General features: G+C 53.7%; 2 protein-coding genes and 1 long non-coding RNA gene across 13 annotated transcripts in view; 1 reads left to right on the top strand and 2 right to left on the bottom strand.

The window, feature by feature from the left end:
- Positions 1-121: 121 nt before the first annotated feature.
- PGLS (6-phosphogluconolactonase) lies at positions 122-9,198 on the bottom strand. Its single transcript, XM_015123264.3, has 5 exons — positions 8,861-9,198; positions 4,439-4,546; positions 3,053-3,154; positions 2,595-2,735; positions 122-468 (listed from the first exon to the last, which is right to left on the bottom strand). The coding sequence occupies exons 1-5, from the start codon at positions 9,146-9,148 to the stop codon at positions 331-333; spliced, it is 777 nt and encodes a 258-aa protein (XP_014978750.1). The 5' UTR covers positions 9,149-9,198; the 3' UTR covers positions 122-330.
- Positions 8,915-26,686, top strand: LOC144336846 (uncharacterized). The gene is made up of 3 exons (XR_013409210.1): positions 8,915-9,350; positions 23,850-23,886; positions 26,149-26,686. It is a non-coding gene; the product is annotated as an uncharacterized LOC144336846 (long non-coding RNA).
- SLC27A1 (solute carrier family 27 member 1) overlaps positions 10,351-27,443 on the bottom strand; it is a 29,976-nt gene continuing 12,883 nt past the window's right edge. For 4 of the 11 annotated variants that reach the window (XM_077978284.1, XM_077978286.1, XM_077978285.1 and 1 more), the window contains 9 exons: positions 27,289-27,380; positions 27,106-27,215; positions 20,124-20,333; positions 18,168-18,294; positions 17,941-18,078; positions 17,696-17,860; positions 17,154-17,300; positions 15,444-15,559; positions 13,844-14,657 (listed from right to left, as the gene is read on the bottom strand). In XM_077978284.1, the coding sequence (XP_077834410.1) occupies positions 14,601-14,657; positions 15,444-15,559; positions 17,154-17,300; positions 17,696-17,860; positions 17,941-18,078; positions 18,168-18,294; positions 20,124-20,333; positions 27,106-27,215; positions 27,289-27,380 (1,162 nt within the window). In that variant the 3' untranslated portion in view covers positions 13,844-14,600. Of the gene's footprint in view, positions 11,821-13,843; positions 15,560-17,153; positions 17,301-17,675; positions 17,861-17,918; positions 18,079-18,167; positions 18,295-20,123; positions 20,334-27,105; positions 27,216-27,288; positions 27,381-27,443 lie in introns of those variants that run through there. The other 7 variants (XM_077978291.1, XM_077978290.1, XM_077978288.1 and 4 more) reach the window with 6 other exon arrangements.

Genomic DNA, 27,443 nt, shown 5'->3' with positions numbered 1-27,443 from the left:
GTGTCTATGCCCCAGGGGAGCAGGCTCCATCCTCCTCCCCACGGATGAGGGCTGTGGATCAGAACCTGGGCCAGGGTGCCCTCAAGCCTGCTGCCATCAAAGACCACGAGACAGTGCAGACTTCCAGCAACGTTCCTTTTAATATCCGGATGCCCAGAGCCACAGCCTGTGTGTTGAGCCCCGGGCAGGGCTGGTGGCTGGACGCTGTTGGCTTCCAGCAGCAGCACCACCACCAGCTTTTTGAAAGAAGAACCGAGAGCGTGGCGGCCAGCAGGGGCCCAGCCCCTGGGGCCGTGTGCCTGGTTCCAATTGCAGCGTCCCTCTGGCCAGCTACAAAGTGGAATGCTTCTCGAAGGGTACGGTCAGGAGTCGGGCGGCTGCCTCGTCCAAGAACCAGCACAGTTTCCCGGTGTGGGGCTGGACCAGGGCGGCAGGCACTGGGTTTTCCTCCTGGTCCTCCAAAATGCGCTGCAGAAGAGGACAGAAGAGTAAAGCCCTGCCTGCGCCCCAGGCGCCGCCCCTCAGCACTCTCCTGGCTCCCTTGCCAAGGATAAGTAAGACTCTTGTATCCTCAAAATGTGACGATGCCCAGCTCAGCTGTCCTAGTGCCAAACAGCAGGGACAGAGTCCCTTCCTTTCTATCCACTATAACTATTTTAATTAATTAATTTATTTTTTTTGAGATGGAGTCTCGCTCTGTCGCCCAGGCTGGAGTGCAGTGATGCGATCTTGACTTACTGCAACCTCCGCCTCCCAGGTTCAAGTGATTCTTCTGCCTCAGCCTCCCGAGTAGCTGGGATTACAGGCAAGTGCCACCACGCCCAGCTAACTTTTTTTTTTTTTTGAGACAAAGTCTCAATCTTGTTCCCCAGGCTGGAGTGCAATGGCACGATCTCGGCTCACTGCCACCTCCGCCTCCTGAGTTCAAGCGATTCTCCTGCCTCGACCCCCCCCGAGTTGCTGGGATTATAGGTGCCTGCCACCACACCCGGCTAATTTTTGTATTTTTAATAGAGACGGTTTCACCATGTTGGCCAGGCTGGTCTAGAACTCCTGACCTCAGGTGATCCACCTGACTAGGCTTCCCAAAGTGCTGGGATTACAGATGTGAGCCCCCATGCCTGGCTGTGTCTTTTTATTCATAATACCATGTGACTTTCTTTTCTCTTGATTAGCCTTGTCAGGAGCTTGTCTATCTTTTAGATCTACTTACCATTAAAGTTTAAAATATATTAACTAACTCATTAATTTCTTTTTTTTTTTTTTTTTTTGAGACGGAGTCTCGCTCTGTCGCCCAGGCTGGAGTGCAGTGGCTGGATCTCAGCTCACTGCAAGCTCCGCCTCCCGGGTTCGGGCCATTCTCCTGTCTCAGCCTCCTGAGTAGCTGGGACTACAGGCGCCCGCCACCTCGCCCGGCTAGTTTTTTGTATTTTTTAGTAGAGACGGGGTTTCACCGTGTTAGCCAGGATGGTCTCGATCTCCTGACCTAGTGATCCGCCCGTCTCGGCCTCCCAAAGTGCTGGGATTACAGGCTTGAGCCACCGCGCCCGGCCTAATTTCTGATTTTAATTTCACTTAGTCCTGCCACTGACTTTTGTAGATTTATATTATTGTCCTTTTTCTAGTTTTTCTTTTTTCTTTTTTTTTTTTTTTGAGATGGAGTCTCACTCTGTCGCCCAGGCTGGAGTACAGTAGTGTGATCTCAGCTCACTGCAACCTCCGCCTCCCAGGTTCAAGTGATTCTCCTGCCTCAGCTTCCTGAGTAGCTGGGATTACAGGCGCCCACCACTATGCCCAACTAATTTTTGTTTTTTTAGCAGAGATGGGGTTTCACCAGGTTGGCCAGGCTGATCTGGAACTCCTGACCTCAGGTGATCCACCCGCCTTGGCCTCCCAAATGCTGGGCTTATAGGTATGAGCCACCGTGCCCAACCTATTATTGTCCTTTTTCTAATTCTATAGGAAAGCACTTTATTTATTTATTTCAATGGTTTGCTACTTAATAATTTTTTAAAAATGCATTTGAATGCTATTAATTTACCTCTGAGTGCAGCTTTGGCCTCATCTCATCAAGTTCATTTCATAGTGGTTAATACCTAACTAGCCTTTAATTGTAATTTCCTTTTTTATTTTTTCCTTTTTTTTTGAGACAGAGGCTCGCTCTGTCGCCCAGGCTGGAGTGCAGTGGCCGGATCTCAGCTCACTGCAAGCTCCACCTCCCGGGTTCACGCCATTCTCCTGCCTCAGCCTCCCGAGTAGCTGGGACTACAGGCGCCCGCCACCTCGCTCGGCTAGTTTTTTATGTATTTTTAGTAGAGACGGGGTTTCACCGTGTTCGCCAGGATGGTCTCGATCTCCTGACCTTGTGATCCGCCCGTCTCGGCCTCCCAAAGTGCTGGGATTACAGGCTTGAGCCACCGCGCCCGGCCTTTTTTCCTTTTTTTCTAATTGCAATTTCAAGTTCCCTTTCAACCCAAGAATGACTGAGTTTTCTTCAGATCTGATGCTTCAGCACAATAATGTCTGGGGCCATTACCTGTTCCTGGGGCCCACATGCCCATGAACTTCCCAGGACTAGAACCCTCTGCTGTTACCTTCAGAATAGCCGCCTTGCCTTCTCCGGTTGCCACAAAGATGACAGTTCGTGCTGCATTCAGGACAGGTAGCGTGAGGGTCACACGCTGTGGCGGTGGCTTTGGGGAGTCACTGATGGGAGCCACAATCTTCTCCCGCTCCTTGGGGAGGAAGCCCAGGGATGGAGGCAGAAGGACAATGTCACTTCAGCTTTTTAGACACTTACATACACCAGGCCTGGTCCAGCCACCATTCCATCCCATCCTAACAATCCCATGGTGGGTAGTTTAAGGTCCTTGTTTTAAGGGGCTGAACTGAGACCTGGAAAGGTTGAGCCCAGCAGGCAGGTACGCTGGTGGAGGCTGACTTGAACCCCGGCTCTAGACACCCCACCCTGCAGGTGGCCCTCCCTCTGGAAGTCCCAGATGTTAGGGACTGGGCTCAGGACTAGGGCGGAACCCCGCATTGAAGTGCTCACCTGCAGGAGGGGGTGGTCTGGGAAGAGTGAGCAGGTGTGGCCATCAGGGCCCACCCCCAGGATTAGCAGGTCGAAAACTGGGATGGAGTCCCCTTGGAATGCCTGGGTATGGGGAGAAGACAGTCTTGAGAGGTTGTAGGCGGCAGGGGCAGGGGAGACTCAGAGGACACAGAGACCGTTGTCAGATAAAAAAATACAAGTAGCTGTGGCTCAGTGTGGTGTGGCTCACGCCTGAAATCTCAGCAATTTGGGAGGCCGAAGTGGGCGGATCACGAGGTCAGGAGTCCAAGACCAGCTTGGCCAACATAGTGAAACCCTGTCTCTACTAAAAATATAAAAATTAGCCAGGCATGGTGGCAGGCGCCTGTAGTCCCAGATACTTGGGAGGCTGAGGCAGGAGAATTAATTGAGCTCGGGAGGCAGAGGTTGCAGTGAGCTGAAATTGCATCACTGCACTCCAGCCCAGGTGAGAGAGTGAGACTCCGTCTCAAAAAAAAAAAAAAAAAAAAAAAAAGGCCGGGCGCGGTGGCTCACGCCTGTAATCCCAGCACTTTGGGAGGCCGAGGCGGGCGGATCACAAGGTCAGGAGATCGAGACCACGGTGAAACCCCGTCTCTACTAAAAATACAAAAAATTAGCCGGGCGCGGTTGTGGGCGCCTGTAGTCCCAGCTACTCGGGAGGCTGAGGCAGGAGAATGGCGTGAACCCGGGAGGCGGAGCTTGCAGTGAGCTGAGATCGCGCCACTGCACTCCAGCCTGGGCGACAGAGCGAGACTCCGTCTCAAAAAAAAAAAAAAAAAAAAAAAAAAGGCCAGGCACGGTGGCTCACGCCTGTAATCCCAGCACTTTGGGAGGCCGAGATGGGTGGATCATGAGGTCAGGAGATCAAGACCATCCTGGCTAATATGGTGAAACCCCGTCTCTACTGAAAAATATAAAAAATTAGCCAGCTGCGGTGGCGGGCGCCTGTAGTCCCAGCTACTCAGGAGGCTGAGGCAGAAGAATAGCATGAACCCGGGAGGTGAAGCTTGCAGTGAGCCAAGATTGCGCCACTGCACTCCAGCCTGGGCAACAAAGCGATACTCCGTCTCAATACAAGTAGCTGTAACACAGGAAACCGTGCTCAACCTAGCCTGTGATCAAAGCCACACCCATCATATTTCACCAAGATGTGAGGACCCAGGCCTGTTACCTGGGCAACAGAGGCTGGGTGGCCTTCAGGCTTCCCAGGGCAGGGCTGTGGCCTTGAAGAGGGGATTCCTCAAAGGGATCTGCCAGTTATCCCTGGGGCAGTTCCTGCTGGTGACAATCAGAAGGCCGCTCTGTTGCCTGGGGTGTGGCCACTTCGTGGATGTGACTCCCTTGCAGCCGCTCCTTGGGGCTCACCTGTCTCAGCTTCTTGGCGTAGTCCTCAGCCGCCTCCTCCACAGGCAGCTCGGGGTTAATGGTGATCACCTGGCTTTCTGGGATCGGCAATCTGGAGAGAAGATGCGTCTGCAGCCAACAGAGGGACAGTGTCACCAACAGTAACGTGACCACCTGGATCCTCCAGGGAGGCTATAACATTACTGTCATAACACTCATTTACAGATGGGGAGACTGAGGCATGGGGAGGCTGGCGCATTTGTGCAAGGTCCTTCGGTTGGTGAGTGACACTTTGGTTGGTGAGTCACCTCTGGAATGCTGGAAGCCAGGATCCTAAGCCCTGGGTGATGCTGCCTCTCAGGGCACAGGAGGTTCAAGGGCAAGAGGGAGCCCTGCTGCTCTTGGGGGGCTGGACAGGAGGGCGGCTCTCCTGGGTGAATCGAGATCATGGTGGTTCCTGCTGGGGCCAGCATTCCAACAGGAGTCTTTCAATTTCGTTGTATTTGAGGGGTTTCCTGGCCACAGCCTGCACGTGTCTAGCCAGCCCATTGTCCTGTTTCAAAGCCTCCAGGGTCCCACGGCCCTTGGGATAAAACTCAGCCCCTCACAGCCCTCCTTGGAGAAGCGTGACCTTCTTCATCCCCACCCTCCCTCCTGACGCTGCCTGGGAAACTCCTATACATCCCTCAGGCCACCTCCTCCGACAGCCACCCCCGCCTGCACCTGCCCCACTATAGGGAGTGGGGGCCAGGTTTGCCCAGGCCCAGCACTTGTGGCCAATGCACAGTAGATGCCCTGGCCTGTGAATGGTGGAGGAGTTGGCAGCAGATTTAACTCAAAAGCACTTGGAGTCAGGCCTCCTGCAAGGAGAAAGATGCAGCCCTATCCCGCTGAGATGCGCCTGGGGGGTCCTGATCTGCTCTGAGACGGCTTCCATGTCTCAGTGCCTCACTGTTGTGCAGTCTAGCTCAGTGAGCTGAGGCAATGCTAAGGTGAGCCACAAAGTAAACGCAGGGGCTGACTGCCTTGAATGCTGAGGAGTATGAGCTCCACATTGAGGGCACTGGGGAGCCAAGGAGGGTGTGTGAGCTGGGGAGGGACACAATCATATCCATAGTTGGAAAGACCGCTCTGCTTTGTCCAAGTTCCCTGTGTTAGTCTATGCAGGCTGCTATCACAAAACACCATAAACTTGAGGCTTATAAACATCAGAAAATGGCCAGGCATGGTGGCTCACGGCTGTAATCCCAGCACTTTGGGAGGCTGAGGTGGGACAATCGGTTGAGCCCAGGAGTTTGAGACCAGCCTGGGCAGCACAGTGAGACTTCATAATTACTTTAAAAATTAGCAGCCTCACACGGTGGCTCATGCCTGTAATCCCAGCATTTTGGGAGGCCGAGGCGGGCGGATCACCTGAGGTCAGGAGTTCGAGACCAGCCTGACTAACATGGAGAAACCCTAAATACAAAAAACCTTAAATACAAAATCTACTAAAAATACAAAATTAGCTGGGCGTGGTGGTGAATGCCTGCAATCAATCCCAGCTACGTGGGAGGCTGAAGCAGGAGAATCACTTGAACCCGGGAGGCAGAGGTTGCGGTGAGCTGAGATCGCGCCATTGCACTCCAGCCTGGGCAACAAGGGCGAAACTCCGACCCAAAAAAAAAAAAAACAAAAAAACCATAGCTGGGCCTAGTGGTGTACACCTGTGGTCCCAGCTAATGAGGAGGCTGAGGCAGGAGGATTGATAGAGCCCAGGAGTTGAAAGCTGCAGTAAGCCATGATCGTGCCTCTGCACTCTAGCCTGGGTAACACAGCAAGATCCTATCTCGAAAAAAGAAAGAAAAGGAAAGGAAAAGAAAAGAAAGTATAGGAAGGAAGGAAGGAGGGGGGATGGAGGGAAGGAAGGGAGGGAGGGAGGGAAAGGAAACAGGGTCTTTCCAGATGTAATTAGTTAAGAACAAGTCATAGTGGATTAGTGTAGGTCCTAAGTCCAATGACTGGCATCCTTATATAAGACGAGAAGACACACAGAATCCGAGAAGGCCGTGTGCAGACAGAGGCAGGAACTGGAATGATGTGACCCCAAGACAAGGAACGCCCAGAGCCCCCAGAAGATGGAGGAGAAAATGAAGGATCCTCCCAAAGAGCTTTCAGATGGGGCATGACCCCATCAACACCTTGATTTCAGACTTCTGGCCTCTAGAACGGTGAGAGAATAAATTCCTGTGGTTTTAAGCCGCTCAGTTTGTGGTCATTTGTTATGTAGCCCTAGGGAACCAATACAATTCCCCTCACAGAGAACTGGCAGAAGGAGCAAGTCCTGGCTCCAGATTTTTTCCCATCACACGGCCTTGGCCTTGGCTGAGCCCTCATGCCGCAGCTTGACCACGGCCAGCTCCTGCACGTGCTCCAGCTCTCAGCTCAATGGCACCTTCTCAGGACCTCCCACCCCATAGCCCTTGACGAATGCTCACTCCCTATTCACTAGCACTCTGCAGCATTTCACAATTATTTATTTATTTATTTAGAGACACAGTCTCGACTGTAACCCAGGCTGGAGTGCAGTGGCACGATCTCAGCTCACTGCTCCTACATTCACGCCATTCTCCTGCCTCAGCCTCCCCCGTAGCTGGGATTACAGGCGCGCGCCACCACACCCAGCTAACTTTTGTATTTTTAGTAGAGATGGGGTCTCACCATGTTGGCTAGGCTGGTCTCCAACACCTGACCTCAGGAGATCCGCCCTCCTCGGCCTCCCAAAGTGCTGGGATTACAGGCACGAGCCACCACACCTGGCCAAAAACCCGCTTTTTTTTCCTTTAAGACAAAGTCTCGCTCTGTTGCCCAGATTGGAGTGTAATGGCATGATCTCCACTCACTGCAATCTCCACCTCCCGGATTCTCCTGCCTCAGTCTCCCGAGCAGCTGGGATTACAGGCACGCACCACCACGCCTGGCTAATTTTTGTATTTTTAGTAGAGCCAGGTTTCACCATATTGGTCACGTTGGTCTCAAACTCCTGACCTCGTGATCTGCCTGCCTCAGCCTCCCAAAGTGCTGGGATTACAAGCATGAGCCACCGCGCCCAGCCAATTTTTGTATTTTTTTTTTTTTAGTAGAGACGGGGTTTTGCCACGTTGGCCAGGCTGGTCTCCAAATCCTGACCTCAGGTGATCCACCCACCTCAGCCTCCCAAAGTGCTGGGATTACAGGTGTGAGCCACCGTGCCCGGGCAAAACCCGCTTTTTAATGATGCTCTTGGAAAACACACACAGGAAGGCGGAAGTTAAATGTGTCCCCAACTACGAAGTCAGATGAGGCAGGATCACACCCTGGCTGCCCCTCTGGTCACTAGATGCCTTGGGCAGGTAAGCTCTCCTCTTCTGGCCTCAGTTTCTCCATCTGTAAAATGGGTGTAACATCTCATAGGCTGTGGTACGGATTCATGAATTGATGCATATAAAGCATTCAGTAAGCCTTTTCTCTTAATAAAAAACCCACAAAGCCATCATCAGCTCAAGATTCTATGCAAAGAGAAGACGACACACCCAGCATGGGGTGTCCCTTGACTCTGCCAGGCTCAGGTGACTTGAGGTTCCTGGTCTTTGAGCCCGCCCCTCCCACTCTTCCCTTGGCCAGACCAAGGCTCCTCCAAGCCTCAGTTTCCCTGTCTATAAAAAGAGCGCGTTCCTCTGATTCTATAGAATCCTTAGGCTCAATTCCAAAGATAAAGAGCCTGGAAGCAGAGCCATCAGAGCGGCAAAGCTGCCCAGGGATCCTCGAGAACTCGCCGGGGTTAGAGATCATGACCCTGAGACTCAGGCTCTACACCCGATTCCTCGTGCCCCTGTCCGCTACGGGGCTGAGTTATGGGCATCGTATTGACATGGGCCACTCGGATTCCCTTCCAGGCCCTTGCCCGTGCCGTTCCTTCTGCCTGGCCACCGGATGAAGCATGAAGACGGACTACAAGTAGACCATTCCTGCCCAGATAAATGCAGAGGGCGCAGTGAGATCCTGCGGGACCCACTGTAGGCGGGGTTCAGGCGGAGGGCGAGCCCAGTCGGCAAGACCCCCAGCGGCCCCCGTAGCCGAGGTGCAGGCAGTGGGCGTGGCCCTCTCGGCATGACCCCCCCAGGAGCCCCGTAGCCGAAGTGCAAGCGGTGGGCGCGGCCTTCTTGGCATGACCCCCAGCGGCCCACATAGTCGAAGTGCAGGCAGTGGGCACGGCCCTCTTGGCATGATACCCAGTGACCCCGTAGCCGAGGTGCAGGCAGTGGGCTCGGCCCTCTCGGCGTGACTCCCAACGGCCCCCGTAACCGAGGTGCAGGCAGTGGGCGCGGCCCTCTCGGCATGGCCCCCGGCGGCCTCCGTAGCTGGGGTGTAGGTGGTAGCTGTGGCCCTCTCGGCGTGACCCCCGGCGGCCCCCGTAGCTCTCACCCGGTAGAGGCCGTACGTGCTCTCGGCGTGATCGAAGGGCACGAGGCGCTCGTCGCAGAAGCCCAGCGTCCAGCGCGCTAGGCTGACTGGCCCGGCCGGGGCGACGGCGGCGGGCAACTCGCGGGCTAGCATCGAGACGAGGCTCCCGCCCGACAGGCCGAGCGCGAAACGGGCGCGGGACCCCGCCAGGCAGCATGCTGCGCGCTGGGCCACCAGCTGCGCTAGCGACGCACCCAGCTCCTGGGGGCTCGAGAACACCGAGATGAGGCCCGGGGCCGGCGCGGCCATGGCGAGGGCGGCGGCGGGGAGGCGGAAGCGCTCCCGACGGCCGCTAGTACGCCTGCGCAAGGGCCGGCCCTGCTACTCGTCTTCGAGTACTTTGGACGATTGCCTTTGGTACATGCGCAATGAGGCAAGTGAAGCGCCGCGAGTGTCGGGTGGTCGGTCCGGCCCTACCCATTGAATCTTTCTCTGCTGTGGCTGAGTCGAAGTGAGTTCGGGAAGCCAGTGCGCGAATGCTCAATCTTGCGGTATCAGGGAGTGCTAGAGAGGGGAGCTCAAGAAGAGGATGTCCTTTCGAGGTGGCAGGGATTTTCTGGAGGAGGGCGTATTTTGACGAGTTTTAAAATTCCTGCACCTTTAAACATATTTATCTTGTTGCTAGTTGTTGTCCACCCCCGTTAATTAAAATATAAGCCCCATAAACTTACGGATATTGTTTTTTTCACTTAATGCCTCGTAAGCTTCCTGAACTATGCTTGGCACAAAGTAGGGTATGAGGCCGAGCGCAGAGGCTCATGCTTGTAATCCCAGCCCTTTGGGAGGCCGAAGTGGGCGGATCACCCGAGGTCGGGAGTTCCAGACCAGCCTGGCCAACATGGTGAAATCCCGTCTCTACTAAAAATTTAAAAAACTAGCCGGGCGTAGTGGCGCGTGCCTGTAATCCCAGCTACTCGGGAGGCTGAGGCAGGAGAATCGCTTGAACCCGGGAGGCGGAGGTTGCAGTGAGCCGAGATCATGCCACTGCACTCCAGCTTGGGCGACAGAGCAAGACTCCATCTCAGAAAAAAGTACGGGATGAAAATATGCTTGTTGAATTTTTTTGTTTGTTTGTTTTAACTTTTTCCGGGGGTACGGGCTCCATATATATATGGTCTAGGCTGGTCTTGAACTCCTGGGTTCAAGCGATCTTCCCGCCTCGGCCTCCCAAAGTAGTAGCATTCAGGCAAGAGCTACCGCGCCTGGCCATGCCTATTGAAGTTCTTAGACCTAACGCTCCTAGTGTGCTGTTGTGTACCTCTGAGTGCCCAGAAAGGCCTCCAGTCGAGTTCTTGCCTGGACAGAGGGCTGAAAGGGGAAGAAGGCCTGGTGGACCTGGGGAGGCAGGGCCACTTCTGAGAGTGGGACATTTCAGTGACGTGTGTAAGCACAGTTCAGCTCACACAGGTAGTGGATTTTAAAATCAGTAGCAAATTAAGAAAACGATTCCATTTACCATAGCATCATAAAGAATAAAGCAGGAATAAATTTAATGAAAGAAGTACAAGACCTTGTTCATTGAGAGCTGTAGCTGGGCTTGGTGGCTCACACCTGTAATCCCAGCACTTTGGGAAGCCAAGGCTGGACCTGGTGGCAGCTGCTGTGGTCCCAGCTACTTGGGAGGCTGTGGTGGGAGGATCACTTGAGCCCAGGAGGCTAAGGCTGCAGTGAGCTGTGTTCCTGCCACTCCACTCCAGCCTGGGCAATAGAGTGAGACCCTGTCTCAGAACAAGCAAAATAACTAAAACTTTGCTGAAAAAAATACTAAAGATGATCTAAATAAATGGTAAGACTTCCACGTTCATGGATTGGAAAGCATAATATTGTTAAGATGGCAGTACTCCACAAATTGGTCTACAGACGCAATGTAATCCCTTTCAAATTTACAGTGTTTTTGTTGAAATTGACAAATTGATCCTAAAATCCATAATAAATTGCAAATGGCCCCCAAATAGCCAAAACAATTTTGTATAGGAGGACTCATACTTTCTCATTTCAAACTTAATAAAAAGGTACAGTAATCAGAACAGCGTGGTATTGGCATAAGGATAGACATACAAATAAATGATTGGAACTGATGCAGAAATAAACCCATACATATATAGTCAACTCATCTTTGGCAACTGTGCCAGGACTATTCAAAAAGAAAGGAGGGCTGGGTGTGGTGGCTCACACCCGTAATTCCAGCACTTTGGGAGGCTGAGGTGGGCGGATCACCTGAGGTTGGGAGTTCAAGACCAGCCTGACCAACATGGAGAAACACCGTGTCTACTAAAAATGCAAAAAATTAGCCCAGCGTGGCGGCGTGTGCCTGCAATCCCAGCTACTCGGGAGGCTGAGGCAGGAGAATGGCTTGAACCTGGGAGGCGGAGGCTGCAGTGAGTCAGATTGCACCACTGCACTCCAGCCTAGGTGACAGAGACTCCATCTCAAAAAAAAAAAAAAAAAAAAAAGCACTTGCTCACCTGCACGCAAGGGTCACCCACTTAGTGCCCTCTCCCAGCAAAAGCTCTGTCCCCTCCTGTCCCGAGATAGAGACAACAAACAGGAGGCCAACATTATGACACGGGGAGGGGGACAGTAGAGGTGAGTCAGTTGAGAGTACAGTAGTCCCCGCTTAGTCAAAGTTTCTTTCTGAGGTTTCCACAGTTCAAACATATTACATGGAAAATTCCAGAAATAAGCAATTCATAAGTTTTAAATTGCGTGCTGTTCTGAGGAGCATAATGAAATCTTGGACTGCCTTGCTCCGTCCCTCTCTGTCGCGCCCAGGGTCATGAATCACCCCTTTGTCCAGCAGATCCATGCTGGAGACACCAATCCCTCCACGCCCACTCATTTGTCACTTAGTAGCCTCCTGGTTATGAGATCCAAAAACCAGTATAAATTGGACACGGTGACTCACACCTGTTATCCCAGCACTTTGGGAGGCCAAGGCAGGAGGATGGCTTGAGCCCAGGAGTTATAGACCACTCTGGGCAATCCAGTGGGACCTCATCTCTGCAGACAAATCAAAAAATTAGCTGGGGCCGGGCGCGGTGGCTCAAGCCTGTAATCCCAGCACTTTGGGAGGCCAAGGCGGGCGGATCACAAGGTCAGGAGATCGAGACCACAGTGAAACCCCGTCTCTACTAAAAATACAAAAAATTAGCCGGGCGCGGTGGCGGGCGCCTGTAGTCCCAGCTACTCAGGAGGCTGAGGCAGGAGAATGGCGGGAACCCGGGAGGCGGAGCCTGCAGTGAGCCGAGATCGCGCCACTGCACTCCAGCCTGGGCGACAGCGTGAGACTCCGTCTCAAAAAAAAAAAAAAAAAAATTAGCTGGGTGTGATGGTGCACATCTGTAGTCTCAGCCATGCAGGAGGCTGATGGATGATTGATTGAGTGTGGGAGGTCAAGGCTGCAGTGAGCCATTATCATGCCACTGTACTCCGGTCTGGGCAACAGATAAGACCTTGTCTTAAAAATAAATAAATTAGGCCGGGCGCGGTGGCTGACGCCTGTAATTCCAGCACTTTGGGAGGCCGAGGCGGGCGGATCACGAGGTCAGGAGATCGAGACTCATCTTGGCTAACACGGTGAAACCCTGTCTCTACTAAAAATACAAAAAATTAACCGGGCGCCTCTAGTCCCAGCTACTCGGGAGGCTGAGACAGGAGAATGGCGTGAACCCAGGAGGCGGAGCTTGCAGTGAGCCGAGATCGTGCCACTGCACTCCAGCCTGGGAGACAGCAGGACTCCGTCTCAAAAATAAATAAATTAATTAATTAAAATTAGAAAGGGAGGAAAGGATGAAGGAAAGAAAGGAAAGGAGGGAGGGAGGAAGGGAAAGAAAAAGAGAAGGAAAGGAAAGGAAGAAAACAAAAGAAACAAAACCTATTTAGGGCTCAGTATTATGGTCAGTTTCAGGCATCGATTTGGGGTCTTGGAACATATCCCCCAGGGATTGGGAGGAATACTATATAGACTCCTGAGCTTGGAGTCCTGGGTTCGAATCCCAGCTCAGATGGCCACCCCAGCAGGCCTAGCAACTTTCACCCAGAGCTCTCACAGCAGCTGGCCTGTACACGGAAGGACACTCCCAGGGCAGCCACAGGTGCCAGGACACACTGTGATCGGAGCCATCCTGCAACACCTGCAGGAACTCACAGGCAGATTGGCCATCCCTCCCCTGCAACCACACAGGCCAGCGCAGGCCTGTGAGGCCCACACCCTGCAGGGAGGTGCCTCCCCCTCGGCAGGCCAGCGAGGGGGCCAAGCCGAGGGCCCCTGCCCCAAGGTCCCCTTGGTCTTGCAGAGGGGGCCGCATGGTACGAGGTCCCACCTTCTTTTTTTTTTTTTGAGACAGAGTCTGGCTCTGTCACCAGGGATGGAGTGCAGTGGCACCATCTCGGCTCACTGCAACCTCCACCTCCTGGGCTCAAGCAGTTCTCCTGCCTCAGCCTCCGGGGTTGCTGGGATTACAGGTGCGCACCACCACGCCTGGCTATCTTTTGTATTTCCTTCCTTTCTCCCTTTCTCCCACACCACCACGCCTGACTCCTTTTTGTATTTCTTTCCTCCCTCCCTCTTTCCCTCCTTCCCTCTCTCTCTATTTTGAACCAGAGTCTCGCTCTGCCACCCAGGCTAGAGTGCACTGCAACCTCTGCCTCCTGGGTTCCAGCGATTCTCCTGCCTCAGCCTCCCGAGTAGCTGGGATGACAGGTGTGAGCCACCAAGCCCAGCTAATTATTTTTTTTTTGTATTTTTAGTAGAGACAGGGTTTCACCATGTTGGCTGGTCTTGAACTCCTGGGCTCAAGTGATTCACCCACCTCAGCCTCCCAAAGTGCTGGGATTACAGGCATGAGCCACTATGCCCGGCCGGCCGAGTCCTGCCTTCTGAAACTCAGCAAGAGTTCTGTGCCACGTGGGGACACTCAATGAATGGGCTCCCAGCAGGCACCAGATGGTCTTCAGGTTTATTTCTTAAATCAATTAGGAAATAAAACCACAGTGCCCAGGAAAGTTCGCATGAGACGCCATGGTGTCTCTTGCCATGGCCCCACCACTCCAGGGGCCAGGGGGTGCTGCTGGAGGGAGGACAGATGGACAGGCGGCCTGGGTGGCCGGCCCCAGAAAGGCTGGCATGGGTGTCCGAGATGAGCCACTAGCGAGGCCAGTAGGGATGTCTGGGCCGTCCTGGTGGGATTGTCTGGAACATCGCCACCAACACAGTGTCAGAGCCATCAGTGGGGACATTGGAGGGGCCACCGTGATGTGGGAGATATTTAACAGGCTAGAACCCCTGAGGCTTGAGAGGCCAGTCCCTGGCAAGAGACCTCCGCTGACCCCTCTGCTGCCTCTCCTATGGGATCCTCCGGTAGCCACAGCAGATGAGGATACCCAGGAGGCCTCCTCCCAGGACAGGAAGCAGCCAGCTGAGCAGCCACGAAGTGCAGGGTTCAGGGACCTCCAGCAGGAGCTCCATGGAGATGGCTAAATGGGGACATCAAGGCAGCGGCTGACAGTGGCGACATCCAAGCGGTCACAGTCAATTCCGGAAGCTTTCAGGGCATCAGGAGGGGAAGGTGGGGCTGGGGAAATGTGACAGGAACAGGGAAGTGCAAAAGGCAATTGGCCTAGCCTGGGAGATGTTTCCAGTTGGCCTGGGGGACCCCCAGCTCCTCCATTCAGCAGGGAGGGTGGAGGGCCTGCTGGGAAGTCACATGGAGCTGCAGCATCTGGAACCCAACAGCCGCAGGAGGCCTGGACCGGGGCTCTGTAAGGCACAGCCGAGAGGGAGGTGGGGAGGCCCCAGTCTGAGTCCAGGGCCCAGGGGAGATGATTCATGCAGCCCCCGAGAGCAGCTGGGCCCCGCACAAGACGCAGCTTCCAGGACATGCGTGTTCCACTCTCGGCAGGAGAAGAGAGGAAAAAGGAAAGGCTGGGCCCGGTGGCTCACGCCTGTAATCCCAGCACTCTGGGAGGCCGAAGCCAGCGGATCACCTGAGGTCAGGAGTTCAAGACCAGCCTGACCAACATGGTGAAACCCCGTCTCTACTAAAAATATAAAAATTAGCTGGATGTGGTGGTGGGTGCCCGTAATCCCAGCTCTCAGGAGGCTGAGGGGGGAGGATCACTTGAACCCAGAGGCAGAGGTTGCAGTGAGCCGAGATCACACCACTGCGCTGTAACCGGGGCAGCAGAGCAAGACTCTGTCTCAAAAAAAAAAAAAAAGGAGGGGGGCGGGAAGAAAAAGAGGGAAGAGTTAAGACCAGATAGGGACAGGGATGGAAGGAGACAGAGGCCGGAAAGCAGGGAGGGGAGACAGACACAGGGGCATCAAGGCAGCAGAAAGGCATGGGTTCCTCTGAGGTTCCAGTTTCTCAGTCTAGGATGGGCCCTGCCAGGTACAGCTTGGCCAAGTGGGTGTGTAGGAGGTGGCCACCCCGAGGCAGGGCTGTCTGGCTCAAGCCTGCCTTTCCCACCAGGCCCGAAGTTTCTGGCCAGTAGGGAGACAGCTTCAGAGGGAGAAGGCGCCCGAGCAGATGCGAGTGTAGACCACCTCGTTTAAGGGCAGGTAGTGGCCCTGCTTCAGGTCCAGGAAGAAGAGCTGGTCCGAGGTCTGGCGTGGGTCAAAGCCCTCTCGCTGCAGCCTCGTCTTCTGGATCTTGAAGGTGCCTATAGTGGGGATGGGGGACAGATAAGGGCTGAGCAGGTGGCTTCTGGGAGGCCTCAACTCAACGCCCTCTCCTGCACCTCTGGGCCTCCCCACAGCCTGTCCCCTGGGCAGGAATGTTCTTCCCCATTTTGCCTGCCTGATTCCCCCTTGTCTGTCAGATCCTGGCTTCATGCCCCCTCCTCCAGGGAGGCCTCCCTGACCACTCCTCACCAGAGCAAGAAACTGCACCCTGCCTGGTCATGTGTCCATTCCCCACATGACAGGCAGGGCTGTGTCTATTACACAACGGATCAGAGTTTAGCAACTTACATCCTGTGGGCCAAATTTGGCCCTCCACCTGTTTTTGTAAATAAAGTTTTATTGGGGCTAGGCACAATAATGGCTCATGCCTATAATCTCAATGCTTTGGGAGGCCAAGGCAAGAGGGTCACTTGTGCCCAAGAGTTTGAGACCAGCCTGGGCAACACAGACCCTGTCTCTACAAAAACAATTTTTGTTTCTTCTTTTTTTTTTTTTTTTTCTTTTTTTGAGACATAGTCTTGCTCTGTCACCTAGGCTTGAGTGCAATGGCATGATCTTGGCCTACTGCAACCTCCACCTCCCAGGTTCAAGCAATTCTCCTGCCTCAGCCTCCCAAGTAGCTGGGATTACAGGAGCGTGCCACCATGCCTGCCTAATTTTTGTAATTTTAATAGAGACAGGGTTTCACTGTGTTGACCAGGCTGGTCTCGAACTCCTGACCTCAAGTGATCGTCCCGCCTCAGCCTCTCAACAATTTTTTTTTTTTTTTAATTAGCCAGGTGTCATGGCATGTGCCTGTAGTTCCAACTACTTGGGAGGCTGAGGCGGGAGAATCACTTGAACCCAGGAGGCTGAAGTGAGGTTGCAGTGAGCCGAGATTGTGCCACTACACTCCAGCCTGGGTGATAGAGACAGACTCCATCTCAAAAAAAAAAAAAAAAAAAAAGGAAAGATAACACTGACTAGTTCAGAATGCTTAATGACAGTGGAAGTGAGGAATGGAAATAAGTAACTACTAAAATAAAACAGCAGAAAGGACCTGCGTGAGCCCACAGTGCTAGCTGGCTATGAACCCTTGTGTCAGTCCCAGGACAGTGTCCTGAACTAGGATGAATAAGTAAATGGTTTGGATACGATTTGTTTGTCCACACCAAAAATCATGTTGAAATTATTTATTATTATTCTTTTCTTTGAGACAGTGTCTTACTCTGTCACCCAGGCTGGAGTACAGTGGCGCCATCTCGGCTCACTGCAACCTCTGCCTCCCGGTTCAAGCAACTCTCCCGCCTCAGTTTCTCAAGTAGCTGGGATTACAGACAGGAACCACCACACCCAGCTAATTTTTTTTGTATGTTTAGTAGAGAGATGGTTTCACCATGTTGGCCAGGCTGGTCTCGAACTCCTGACCTCAGGTGAGCCACCTGCCTCAGCCTCCCAAAGTGCTGGGATTACAGGCGTGAGCCACCGCACCCAGCCAGATATTCTTTTAGAGCAACACGAGATGGACCAAGACATGAATCAACAGACGTGCTGATGGATGAAGAGAGAGGTTGGGGTGGGGGAGACTCGCACCTGTGGTGTCCACCTGGGGCAGGAGGCGCAGGAAGATGGGCCGGGCATAGGGTGCCAGCACTTTCTGCAGTTCCTGGTACATCGCGTTGGGGTCCAGCAGGCTGTGGGGGTCTGCGATGGCCGCCATCCCTGCCTTACCCTCCACTCCTGGAGGCAGAGGCTCAGCTGGGGACACCGCACCCCTCATCCTCCCCACCAGCAGGACCAGATACACTGTCAAGCAGTAGCCCCTGGTCTCTCATTTCCAGTCTCTCCCCACCTGGGCTGACATTTATGGAAGCAGCACACATTTTATGGCGCTCCTGCTTGGCTTGTTGAAGCCCTGAGACAGGTGGGCTTTCATGATCCCATTTTCTGGATGACAAAACTGAGGCTCAGCATCCCCCAGGTGAACTGGCTCCAGTTCCAGTGCTTCCTCCTGGGCTGCCATGAGCAGTTGTCCAGGTTGTGCACTGCCCAAGGGCACCTGTACCTCCAAGCCCCTTTTGGCTGAGCTCCCTCGGAACCATGCCTCAGGACCACCCCCTGCAACCCCAGCTTGCCTGGAACAGCCACCCCATAGACGGCCACGTCTGTCTGGCCCAGCAGGCGGCTCAGCACGCCCTCCACCTCGGTGGTGGAGACATTTTCCCCTCGCCAGCGGAAGGTATCCCCACTACGGTCCCGGAAGTACATGTAGCCCAGCTCGTCCATCACTAGCACGTCACCTGGCAGAGGAGAAAGGGGGCAGATGGGTGGCGGATCCCCATCCGCACAGCCAGTCACCGGGGCCTAGCAGGCTGCGCACCTGAGAGGTAGGCGCTGTCGCCCTTGCTGAAGACGCTGTGGGCGATCTTCTTGCTGGTGGCGCTCTCACTGACATAACCGTCGAAGCGGCGCAGCGGGTCCTGTTGGTTGATCTGGCCCACGAGGAGGCCAGGCTCCCCTAGGGAGGAGGCCACGCTCAGGCTGCGCTAGGCAGACAGCGCGTGGGGACCCGAGCTCCTGGGGGGACCACCTGGGGGCCCTGCTCACCGGCCTGGCAGGGGATGCAGAGGCCCTGGGCATCCCGCAGCAGCTCCATCGTGTCCTCATTGACCTTCACCAGCCGGATGGGGTACACGTGGGGCAGGATGCGGCTGTTGAAACCACAGGAGCCGACCTGGGATGGGGTGAACCGAGTTGGAAGGAGCCAGGGATATGCGGGGGCCTTCTCACTAACACTTTGCCTGCCTTGCCCCGGGGCTTGGAACTAGCACCTCCAGTGTCACTCTAAGCTCTCTGACCTCGGCTGATCTGCAAAAGCAGGGTAGTAAATGCCGCCTCCAACTCAGGGCCCCTCCTCCCACTTTCCCAGCCTGCATTCAGTCAAGAGAAGACCTGCCACTGGCACCCACTTCCTGGGCCACAAAACCATCCATGCTGGCAGGAAGTGGATGCCTCAGTGTGGGCCCTACAGCTACATGAGATACTGCAGAGCTTCCCCTGCTGCCCGCCACCCTGCTCGGCATGGTTCTATGAACGCAAATGCTCATCCAACATGTTTGAGCCACTACACCCTGTCTGCTGTGTTTCTTTCTGCCTTTCCCCTTTCCCTTTTTTTTTTTTTGACAGAGTCTCACTCTGTCGCCTAGGCTGGAATTCAGTGGTGCAAATTCGCTCACTGTAACCTCTGCCTTCCAGGTTCAAGTGGTTCTCATGCCTCAGCCTCCTGAGTCTGAGATTATGGGTGCATGCCACTGAGCCCAGCTAATTTTTTGTTTGTTTGTTTTTTGTATTTTTGGTAGAGATGGGGTTTTGCCATGTTGGCCAGACTGGTCTCAAACTTGTGACCTCAAGTGATCCGCCCGCCTCGGCCTCCCAAGGTGCTGGGATTACAGACCTGAGCCACCATGCCCGGCCTGGTGTGTTTCCTATGCAGGAATCTGAGCTACATGAGCAAAAGTGCCCTGGGGGCTGGCCATCCAACACCAAGCACAGTGAGGAAGGAGCATTGTTCTTGGCATTGGGGACCCAGCCCCCATGGCACTTGCTGCTTTCTTTCTTATTTTTTTCCTTTTTAGAGACACAGAGTCTCACTCTGTTGCCCAGGCTGGAGTCCAGTGGTGCAGTCATAGCTCACTGCAACCTCAATCTGGTGAGCTCAAGTGATCCTCCCGCCTCAGCCTCCCTAGTAGCAGTGACTACAGGCACCCACCACCATGCCTGGCTAATTTTTTATTTTTTGTAGAGAAGGGAGTCTCACCACATTGCCTATGCTGGTCTCAAACTCCTGGCCTCAAGTGATCCTCCTGCCTCAGCCTCCCAAAGTGTTAGGACTACAGGTGTGAGCTACCGTGCCCGGCCGACATTTGCTTTATGATCATTATTATGGTCTGTTCTTGGCCTTGGATGGGAGGGGCTTGGGAAAGGAGAGGGAGATTCATGCAAGCGCAGAATGGAGATGATTAATAGAGTAAGTAGTTGCTAATTATGAAGGTATCTGTTTGCTAGCAAGTTGGGAGGCTGAGGCAGGAGGATCGCTCGAGCTCAGGAACTGAAGGCTACAGTGAGCTATGATCACACGGCTGCACTCCAGCCTGGGCGACAGAGCGAGACTCTGTCTCAAACAACGACAACAACAACAAAAATAACAGCAAGGTACCCAGAGCCCTATTCTCCTAACTAATCTCCACACGCAGAAACTAAGGCTCAGAAAGGCTGAGGCACTTGCCAGGGCGCACAGCCATACCTATCCTCCAACTCTCCTGACTCAAGGATCACAGTCACATGACTGTGCAGGCTTGAGGATTCTTCCTGCATGCTGTGCATTAATCCTCTGGTGGTGCACCGGCAGTCCCAGGAATTCTCCTTACGCCAGTACTGCACGCGCCTTGGCGGAACCTTCCGCGCTAGTCCAGGCTGCTTTATGGATCCCAGGGGCCCCAGGAAGAGAAGGCAGTGGCCGTCCCTGAACTGCGAGACCTGCCCCGGGGCCCTGCTGGTGCGCACCTTGCCGTCCATGTTGGCAATGCTGCAGTTGCACTCGGTGGCGCCGTAGAACTCCCCGATCTGGCGCACGCCGAAGCGCTGCGTGAACTCCTCCCAGATGGCTGGACGCAGCCCGTTCCCCACTGCCAGGCGCACGCGGTGTCGCCTCTCCGCCTCGCGCACCGGCTGCTTCAGTAGGTAGCGGCAAATCTCACCGATGTACTGAACCACCTGGGGGGCGGAGTGAGGAAGTGGGTGATGGGACCGGCAGGCGGTGGGGAGCCCGGATCAGAGGAGAGACCCCGAGACCGCCCTACCCAGGGAGCTAATCCTGTGAGCGAAACAGCCTAAGGATGATGATAGCTGCAGAATCGTCCACACTCCATTAGGGTTCACCTTGACTCCTAGGACTCGTTTAGTCTCTTGCAAAGGACCTAGGATGCAGGGTTTTTTTTGTTTTTGTTTTTGTTTTTTGTTTTTTTTTTAAGTTGGGGTCTCCCTGTGCCGTCCAGGCTGCTGGAGTGCAGTAGCGTGATCAGGGCTCACTGCAGCCTCAAACTCCTGGGTTCAAGTGATCCTCCAGCCTTAGCCTCCCGAGTAGCTGGGACTACAGATTTTTTTGTAGAGATGGGGGATCTCGCTCTGTTGCCCAGGCTTGTCTTGAACTCCTGGCCTCAAGCAATCCTGCCTCAGCCTCCCAAAGTGTGAGATTCCAGGTGTGAGCTACGTGTGCCTGGCCGGAGGCAACTTCTATCCAAGCAGATGCAGTCAGTGTCTTCTTCCCCCTCTCCCTACCCGCACCCCTTCATGGCCCCTCGATTCTGCCGGACAGCTTTCTGGCGATAACACATCCCTGTCTGAGCCTCAGCAGGCACACAGGGCAGGACTAGCAGGAGAGTTGACACCCCGCAGGGCAATCCTCGGCCTGGAGCCTACACTGTTACCTAGAGTCCCCTGGCTGAGCCTGGGCTGGCCAGAGCGTCACCCCTGGGCAGACCACTCCCAGGTGCACGCACTAGGCTGCTCTGCATCCAGACAGAGCCTCAGGTGCCCACGGAGCCACCTGCTCATGGGCTCCCCCTGCAGGACATCTTCCCTCCCTGCCACACATTCTACAGCCCCGCAATGGCTTCCTGGGGTCATCCGCCAGATGCCCCACGGTGCCTTTGAGTTCTCCTCTCCAGGTGGGCTTAGGAATGACTGTCCCCGCTCCCCACCCCCCCCACTTTACAGATGGAGAAACCGAGGCTCACAGATGGTAGGGAACTGGAACGAGATCACAGAGCTGGGAAGTGGCAGAATCTGATTTGAAGCCAGGCATCCCGGCCCCAGAGTCGGAATAAAACAGTTGCATGCCAGGGATTACCCACTACATGGATTGTAACAGCTGCAAATGTGCTCTGGGCTTCCCACTCACTCACAGAATGAAACCTACATTTCTTCCTGTGGCCAAGTGGATCTGGCCCTGCCGCCCCTGCTGCCTCCTCTCCCTCCATCTCCGCTGAACACTCCGCCTCCTCAGGGACTTTGCACACGCTAGCCTTTTGCCTGAAGCAGTCTTCCCCCCAGATGCATTTGCCTGAACTCTTCAGTCTCAGCTTAAACGTCACTGAGGCATCCCCTGTGCCCCCACCTGAGCCCCTGAGAAGGTACTGACTAAATAGCTGATGATTAAACCAATATGATCAGCAGACACCACCGCCACTCTCTGAGCTGGGCTTGGAGATGAAGGTACTGAGGCCCAGAGAGGAAACACAGTGCACCCGAGATCACTGGCTGCTGACCAACAGTGGGGACCTAAGAAGGAGGGTCCTCTCCCTCCATTCTCAGACTTGGGCCACTGTCTTAGGTGTGGTGCAGTCCACACCATCTCCAGGAGAGAACCTGGCCAATCAGCCCAGCCCCTCCTCAGCTAATATGACTGGTTTAAGAATGGGCACATGGCTGGGCACGGTGGCTCACGCCTGTAAACCCAGCAGTTTGGGAGGCCGAGGTGGGCAGATCACTTCAGGTCAGAAGTTCGAGACCAGCCTGGCCAATGTAGTGACACCTCATCTCTACAAAAATACAAGAAAATTTAGCCAGGCTTGGTGGCATGTGCCTGTAATCCCAGCTACTCGGGAGGCTGAGGCAGGAGAATCTCTTGAACCCAAGAGGCAGAGGTCGCAGTAAGCCAAAATTGCTCCATTGCACTCCAGCCTGGGGACAAGAGCAAGACTCCACCTCGGGGGAAAAAAAAAAAAAAAAGCAAGGATTTTAATAGACAAGCTAGCAGGTAGGCTGTATCTGATCTAAATAGACAGCGAAAAACCGGTGAGGACCAGGTGTGCCATCCACATAGGGTACAAGTCTCTGGTAGCCCCCAACCCAATCTCTTATTATGCAAGTGGGTAGCTACTCCACGTTGCCTATTTCTTTTTTATTTGAAAAAAAAAGAGTTCTTGGTAGAACTTCCCTTCTAACAAAAAGCAGCCCAAGAAATCACTTATTTTCTAACAAAAAGCAGCCTGGAAGATCGGGCTGCAAACACAGATAAGGAAGCTGGAAGCTTGCACTGGAGGATGCCAGCAGCTGCACCAACAAAAAGGCTACCGGGGGCTGGGCATGGTGGCTCACGCCCGTAATCCCAGCACTTTGGGAGGCCAAGGCGGGCGGATCATCTGAGTTCGAGACCAGCCTGGCCAACATGGTGAAACCCCATCTCTACTAAAAATACAAAATTAGCCGGGAGTGGTGGCACATGCCTGAATCCCAGCTATTCAGGAGCCTGAGGCAGGAGAATCACTTGAACCTGGGAGGTGGAGGTTGTAGTGAGCCGAGATCACGCCACTGCACTCAGGTCTGGGCAACCGAGTGAGATTCCGTCTCAAAAAAGAGAGAGAAAAAAAAGGAAAGGGCTACCTGGGGCTGGGCAGGTAGCCTCCACCATGGGGGCTCCACCTTCCCTTTTTTGTTAGCACATGTACAGTAAGAAAGAAATAAGCAACAAAAGCCAGGTGCTGTGGCTCATGGCTGTAATCCCAGCAGTTTGGGAGGCTGGGGCAGGCAGATCACCTGAGGTCAGGAGTTCGAGACCAGCCTGGCCAACATGGCAAAACCCCGTCTCTACTAAAAATACAAAAAATTAGCCAGGCTTGGTGTTGGACCCCTGTAATCCTAGCTACTCGGGAGACTGAGGCAGGGGAATCACTTGAACCCAGGAGGAGAAGGAGGTTGCAGTGAGCCGAGATCACACCTCTCCATTCCAGCCTGGGAGATGCAGCAAAACTGTCTCAAAAAAAAAAAAAAAAAGTCAGTAAACTTCTAGATTATAACCTCCTGCCCCCATGAGAATGGCTACACTGCAACTGATTTTACAGATAACACAGCAGCAAGCAGTTTCCCTATGCTGCAATCAGGAGATGTAATTTCTGAATCCAAATAAATGCATGCTCTTGTTTTCTCCTTGTGTCCTTGTTAAACATCATGTTTAGAGATTCTGTCCTCTGGTTTGGTTTGTTTGTTTTTGTTTTTGTTTTTTTTGAGATGGAGTTTCACTCTGTCACCCAGGCTGGAGTGCAGTGGCGTGATCTCGGCTCACTGCAACCTCCACCTCCTGGGTTCACAGGATTCTCCTGCCTCAGCCTCCCAAATAGCTGGGACTACAGGCGCCTGCCACCACGCCTGGCTAACTTCCCATCCTCTATTTCTTAAAGAGCCTCTCAATGTTCACTGTGTGCCTTATTTGACACAAAATTCCACTTCTAGGAAACTGACAGAATGAGCTTCCAAGGGCCCGGAGACAGTAAGTAGCAACCAATGCAAGATGGTATGTCAAGGACAAAGAGAGGCCATCAGACGTGACGGGCTTCCCAGTGGGAGGACACCGCACCACCCATAAGGAATCTTTGCCAAAAAAGTTGAGTTTGAAGCCGATAAAATATCTAGACCCCTGATTCTCAAGCGGGGACCATTCTGTCCCCCAGGGACCCTTAGCAATGTCTAGACACATTTTTTTTTTAATTGTCACGACTTGGGGGAAAGGGACTGCTACTGGCATCCGGTGCGTGGAGGCCAGGTATGTTGCTAAATATATGCTACAATGCACAGGACACCTCCCACCCCAGGGAATGATCCAGCCCCAAATGTTAAGAGTCAAACCTAGTCTGGACACTATCTCAATTTCTGTAATAAACTCCAAGAGGGAAGAGAGACAGACAGAAAGAGAAAAGGCACCTACAGATGAAATATTTCTTTTTTTCTTTTCTTTCTTTCTTTTTTTTTTTTTTTTTTTGGAGATAGGGGCTTGTTCTGTTGCCCAGGCTGGAGTACACTGGCACAATCACGGCTCATAGCAGCCTTGACCTCCTGGGCTCAAGCAATCCTCCCACCTCAGCCTCCCAAGCATCTGGGACTACAGGCACAACCCACCACAACCAGCTAGATTTTCAATTTTTTTGTAGAGATGAGGGACTCGCTATGTTGCCCAGGCTGGTCTCCAACTCTTGGGCTCAAGTGATCCTCCCACCTCGGCTTCCCAAAGTGCTGGGATTACAGGCATGAGCCATTGTGCTTAGCCAAGAATTCTTACAAGACACATCAACCAGTCATAATGGTGGTTGTGTGTTTAATTATGGAAATAAGAAAAAACACATTTTTGACATTGTGAAACAGGATTGAGCCACTGTCCAGATTCCTAATGACACTGATAAATCACTGTCACTTAAAAACAATCCTTACCAGACACAAAAGGCTACAGTGTCTGACTCCACTGATCTGAAATGTCCAGAACAGGCAAATCATAGAGACGGGAAGCAGATTAGTGGTTGCCAGGGGCTGGGGGTGGAGGAATGGGGAGTAACTGGGGATGGGATTTCCTTTGGGGAGCATGAGAATGTTCTGGATCTAGATAGACATGGTGATTGTACATTGTAAATGCCACCAAATTATTGACCTTTTTTTTTTTTAAAGATGGAATCTCAATCTCACTCTGCTGCCCAGGCTGGAGTGCAGTGGCATGATCTCAGCTCACTGCAGCCTCGGCTTCCCAGGTTCAAGCGATTCTCCTGCCTCAGCCTTCCAGGTAGCTGGGATTACAGGCACGCAGCATCATGCCCAGCCAATTTTTTTTTTTTTTTTTTTTTTGAGATGGATTTCTCGCTCTGTCGTGCCCAGGCTGGAGTGCGGTGATGCAATCTTGGCTCACTGCAACCCCTGCCTCCCAGGTTCAAGCAATTCTCCACCTCAGCCTCCCGAGTAGCTGGGATTACAGGCACCAACCACCATGCCATGCTACATTTCTGTACTTTTAGTAGAGATGGGGTTTCACCATGTTGGACAGGCTGGTCTCAAACTCCTGACCTCAAGTGATCTGCCCACCTCAGCCTCCCAAAGTGCAGGGATTACAGGCGTGAGCCACTGTGCCTGGCCAAATTATTCACTTTAATATGGCTAATTTATATGAATTTCACTTTAATTTGAAAAAACACATACTCATCTTTCAAAGGTTATACCGAAACAGCTACCTAGGAAACATGATGCTGTCTGAGGGATGCTTTACGCCATTGCCGAGGGGAAGATGTGGGGAGGGGGAGAGGGACAGGACAGGGTATCTGATGGCCCCTGGGTCCAGCTGAGGGGTGCACCAGAACTCTCTATACTTTTCTGTCCACTTCTATGTGTATTTGCTACTGTCTATAATTTTTTTTAAAAGATACTTTTGGGCTGGGTACAGTGGCTCACGCCTGTAATCCCAGCACTTTGGGAGGCTGAGGTGGGTGGATTGCTTGAACCCAGGAGTTTGAGACCAGCCTGGGCAACATGGCGAAATCCCTTCTCTACAAAAAAAATTCAAAAATGAGCCAGGCGTGGTGGTGCGCACCTGTAGTCCCAGCTACTTGGCAGGCCGATGCTGGAGGATCACTTGAGCCCAGGAGGTCGAAGCTGCAGTGCGCCATGATGGTGCCACTGCACTCCAGCCTGGGTGACAGAGTGAGATCCTGTCTCAAAAAAATATATGATAATAAATAAACAAAATAAAAATATACTTTTGCATTTCAACATGCAGATTAGTAATTTTCCCAAGACTACCCCCGCCCGCCCGCCAACCAGAACCGAAACTCCTTAAAAGCGGAGCCAAGCACAGCTGTGGACCTTGTGGTGTACCCCAGGATGCTCAGCCCGGAGCCTCCAACCCCTGCTCAGCTGTGTGACCTGGACAAGTGGCTGAACCTCTCTGGGTCCCATCTGTCCAATCTGCGTCTGCCAACTTGCCAGAGTCCCTGGACAACTTCACATCCAATCCTTCCCGGCCAGCCTTGCTATTCCCTCCGGGCTCCATACCTGTTTCCTGTACCTCCCACCTGTATTTCCTGTATCCTGCCCCCGGTTACAGCACTGAAACCCTCAGCCTGGTTTCCTCTCACTGCGGAGGGGAAAGGAGAATTCCTGCTGTTAACCTCCGCCTGCTCTGCTCTCCGGGACAGCAGATGCCTCCACCTCGGACTCACGCATTCCTCACCTGGAAGCCCCAGCCTCATCGCCCTTCCCGTCCCAGGGTCTCAATTCTCTACAGTCAGCAGCAGGGAAGACCCACAGGGCACAAGGCATGGGGAAGGCATTGCCTTAAGGAGCTCAGGCACCCTGGGCCCAATCCCAGCCGCATTACAAGCCTCAGTTTCCCCAGCTGCAAAATGGGTCCACCCTCCCAGCAGTTATAGGATTCCATTGAGTTTACACATGGAGGGTTTAGCCCTGGTCTGGACACCCGCTCCCCACCCCACCCCCAGAGACCGGGGAGCAGGTTGCGCCAGCAGGTGGGCAGGAGGGCGCACAGAAGGGAGTTAAGGGAATAGAGCCTGGTCGGGGGCGGGGCCTGGCTGGGAGAGGGCGGGGCCTGGCCAGGAGGAGGTGGGGCTTTGCTGGGAGGGGAGGGGCCTCACCAGGAGGTGGTGGGGCCTGATTGGGAGGAGGTGAGGCCTGGCTGGGAGGGGCGGGGTCTAGACAGAACAGGGCAGGGCCTGACCGTGCAGTTGTACTTGATGCAGTCGTCCCAGAAGCGGCTGGCCGAGAATTTCTTGCGGAGGACGACTGTCAGCCCATAGATGAGACACTGCCCCACGCCGATGATGTTTCCTGCAGAGGGTGGCCTCGGTAAGGGGTCCTCCGCCCCCACCCACCGTTCCCTACCCAGGCCGCCCCATAGTACCTGCAGAGTGGTACAGGGGCAGGCAGTCATAGAGCACGTCAGCCGCCTGCATGCGGTAGGCGTGGTGGCCGAAGGCTGCCATGCGGTAGTACCTGCAGGGGGAGGGGGAGCCGGGAGGGCAGAGGCTGGGACCTAAATCCCCCAGGGTACAGGCA

The sequence above is a fragment of the Macaca mulatta genome, chromosome 19, assembly GCF_049350105.2.
Source record: "Macaca mulatta isolate MMU2019108-1 chromosome 19, T2T-MMU8v2.0, whole genome shotgun sequence".
NCBI lineage: Eukaryota > Metazoa > Chordata > Mammalia > Primates > Cercopithecidae > Macaca > Macaca mulatta.
Note: the sequence above shows the minus strand (reverse complement) of the source record. Positions and strands in the feature narration are given on the sequence as shown.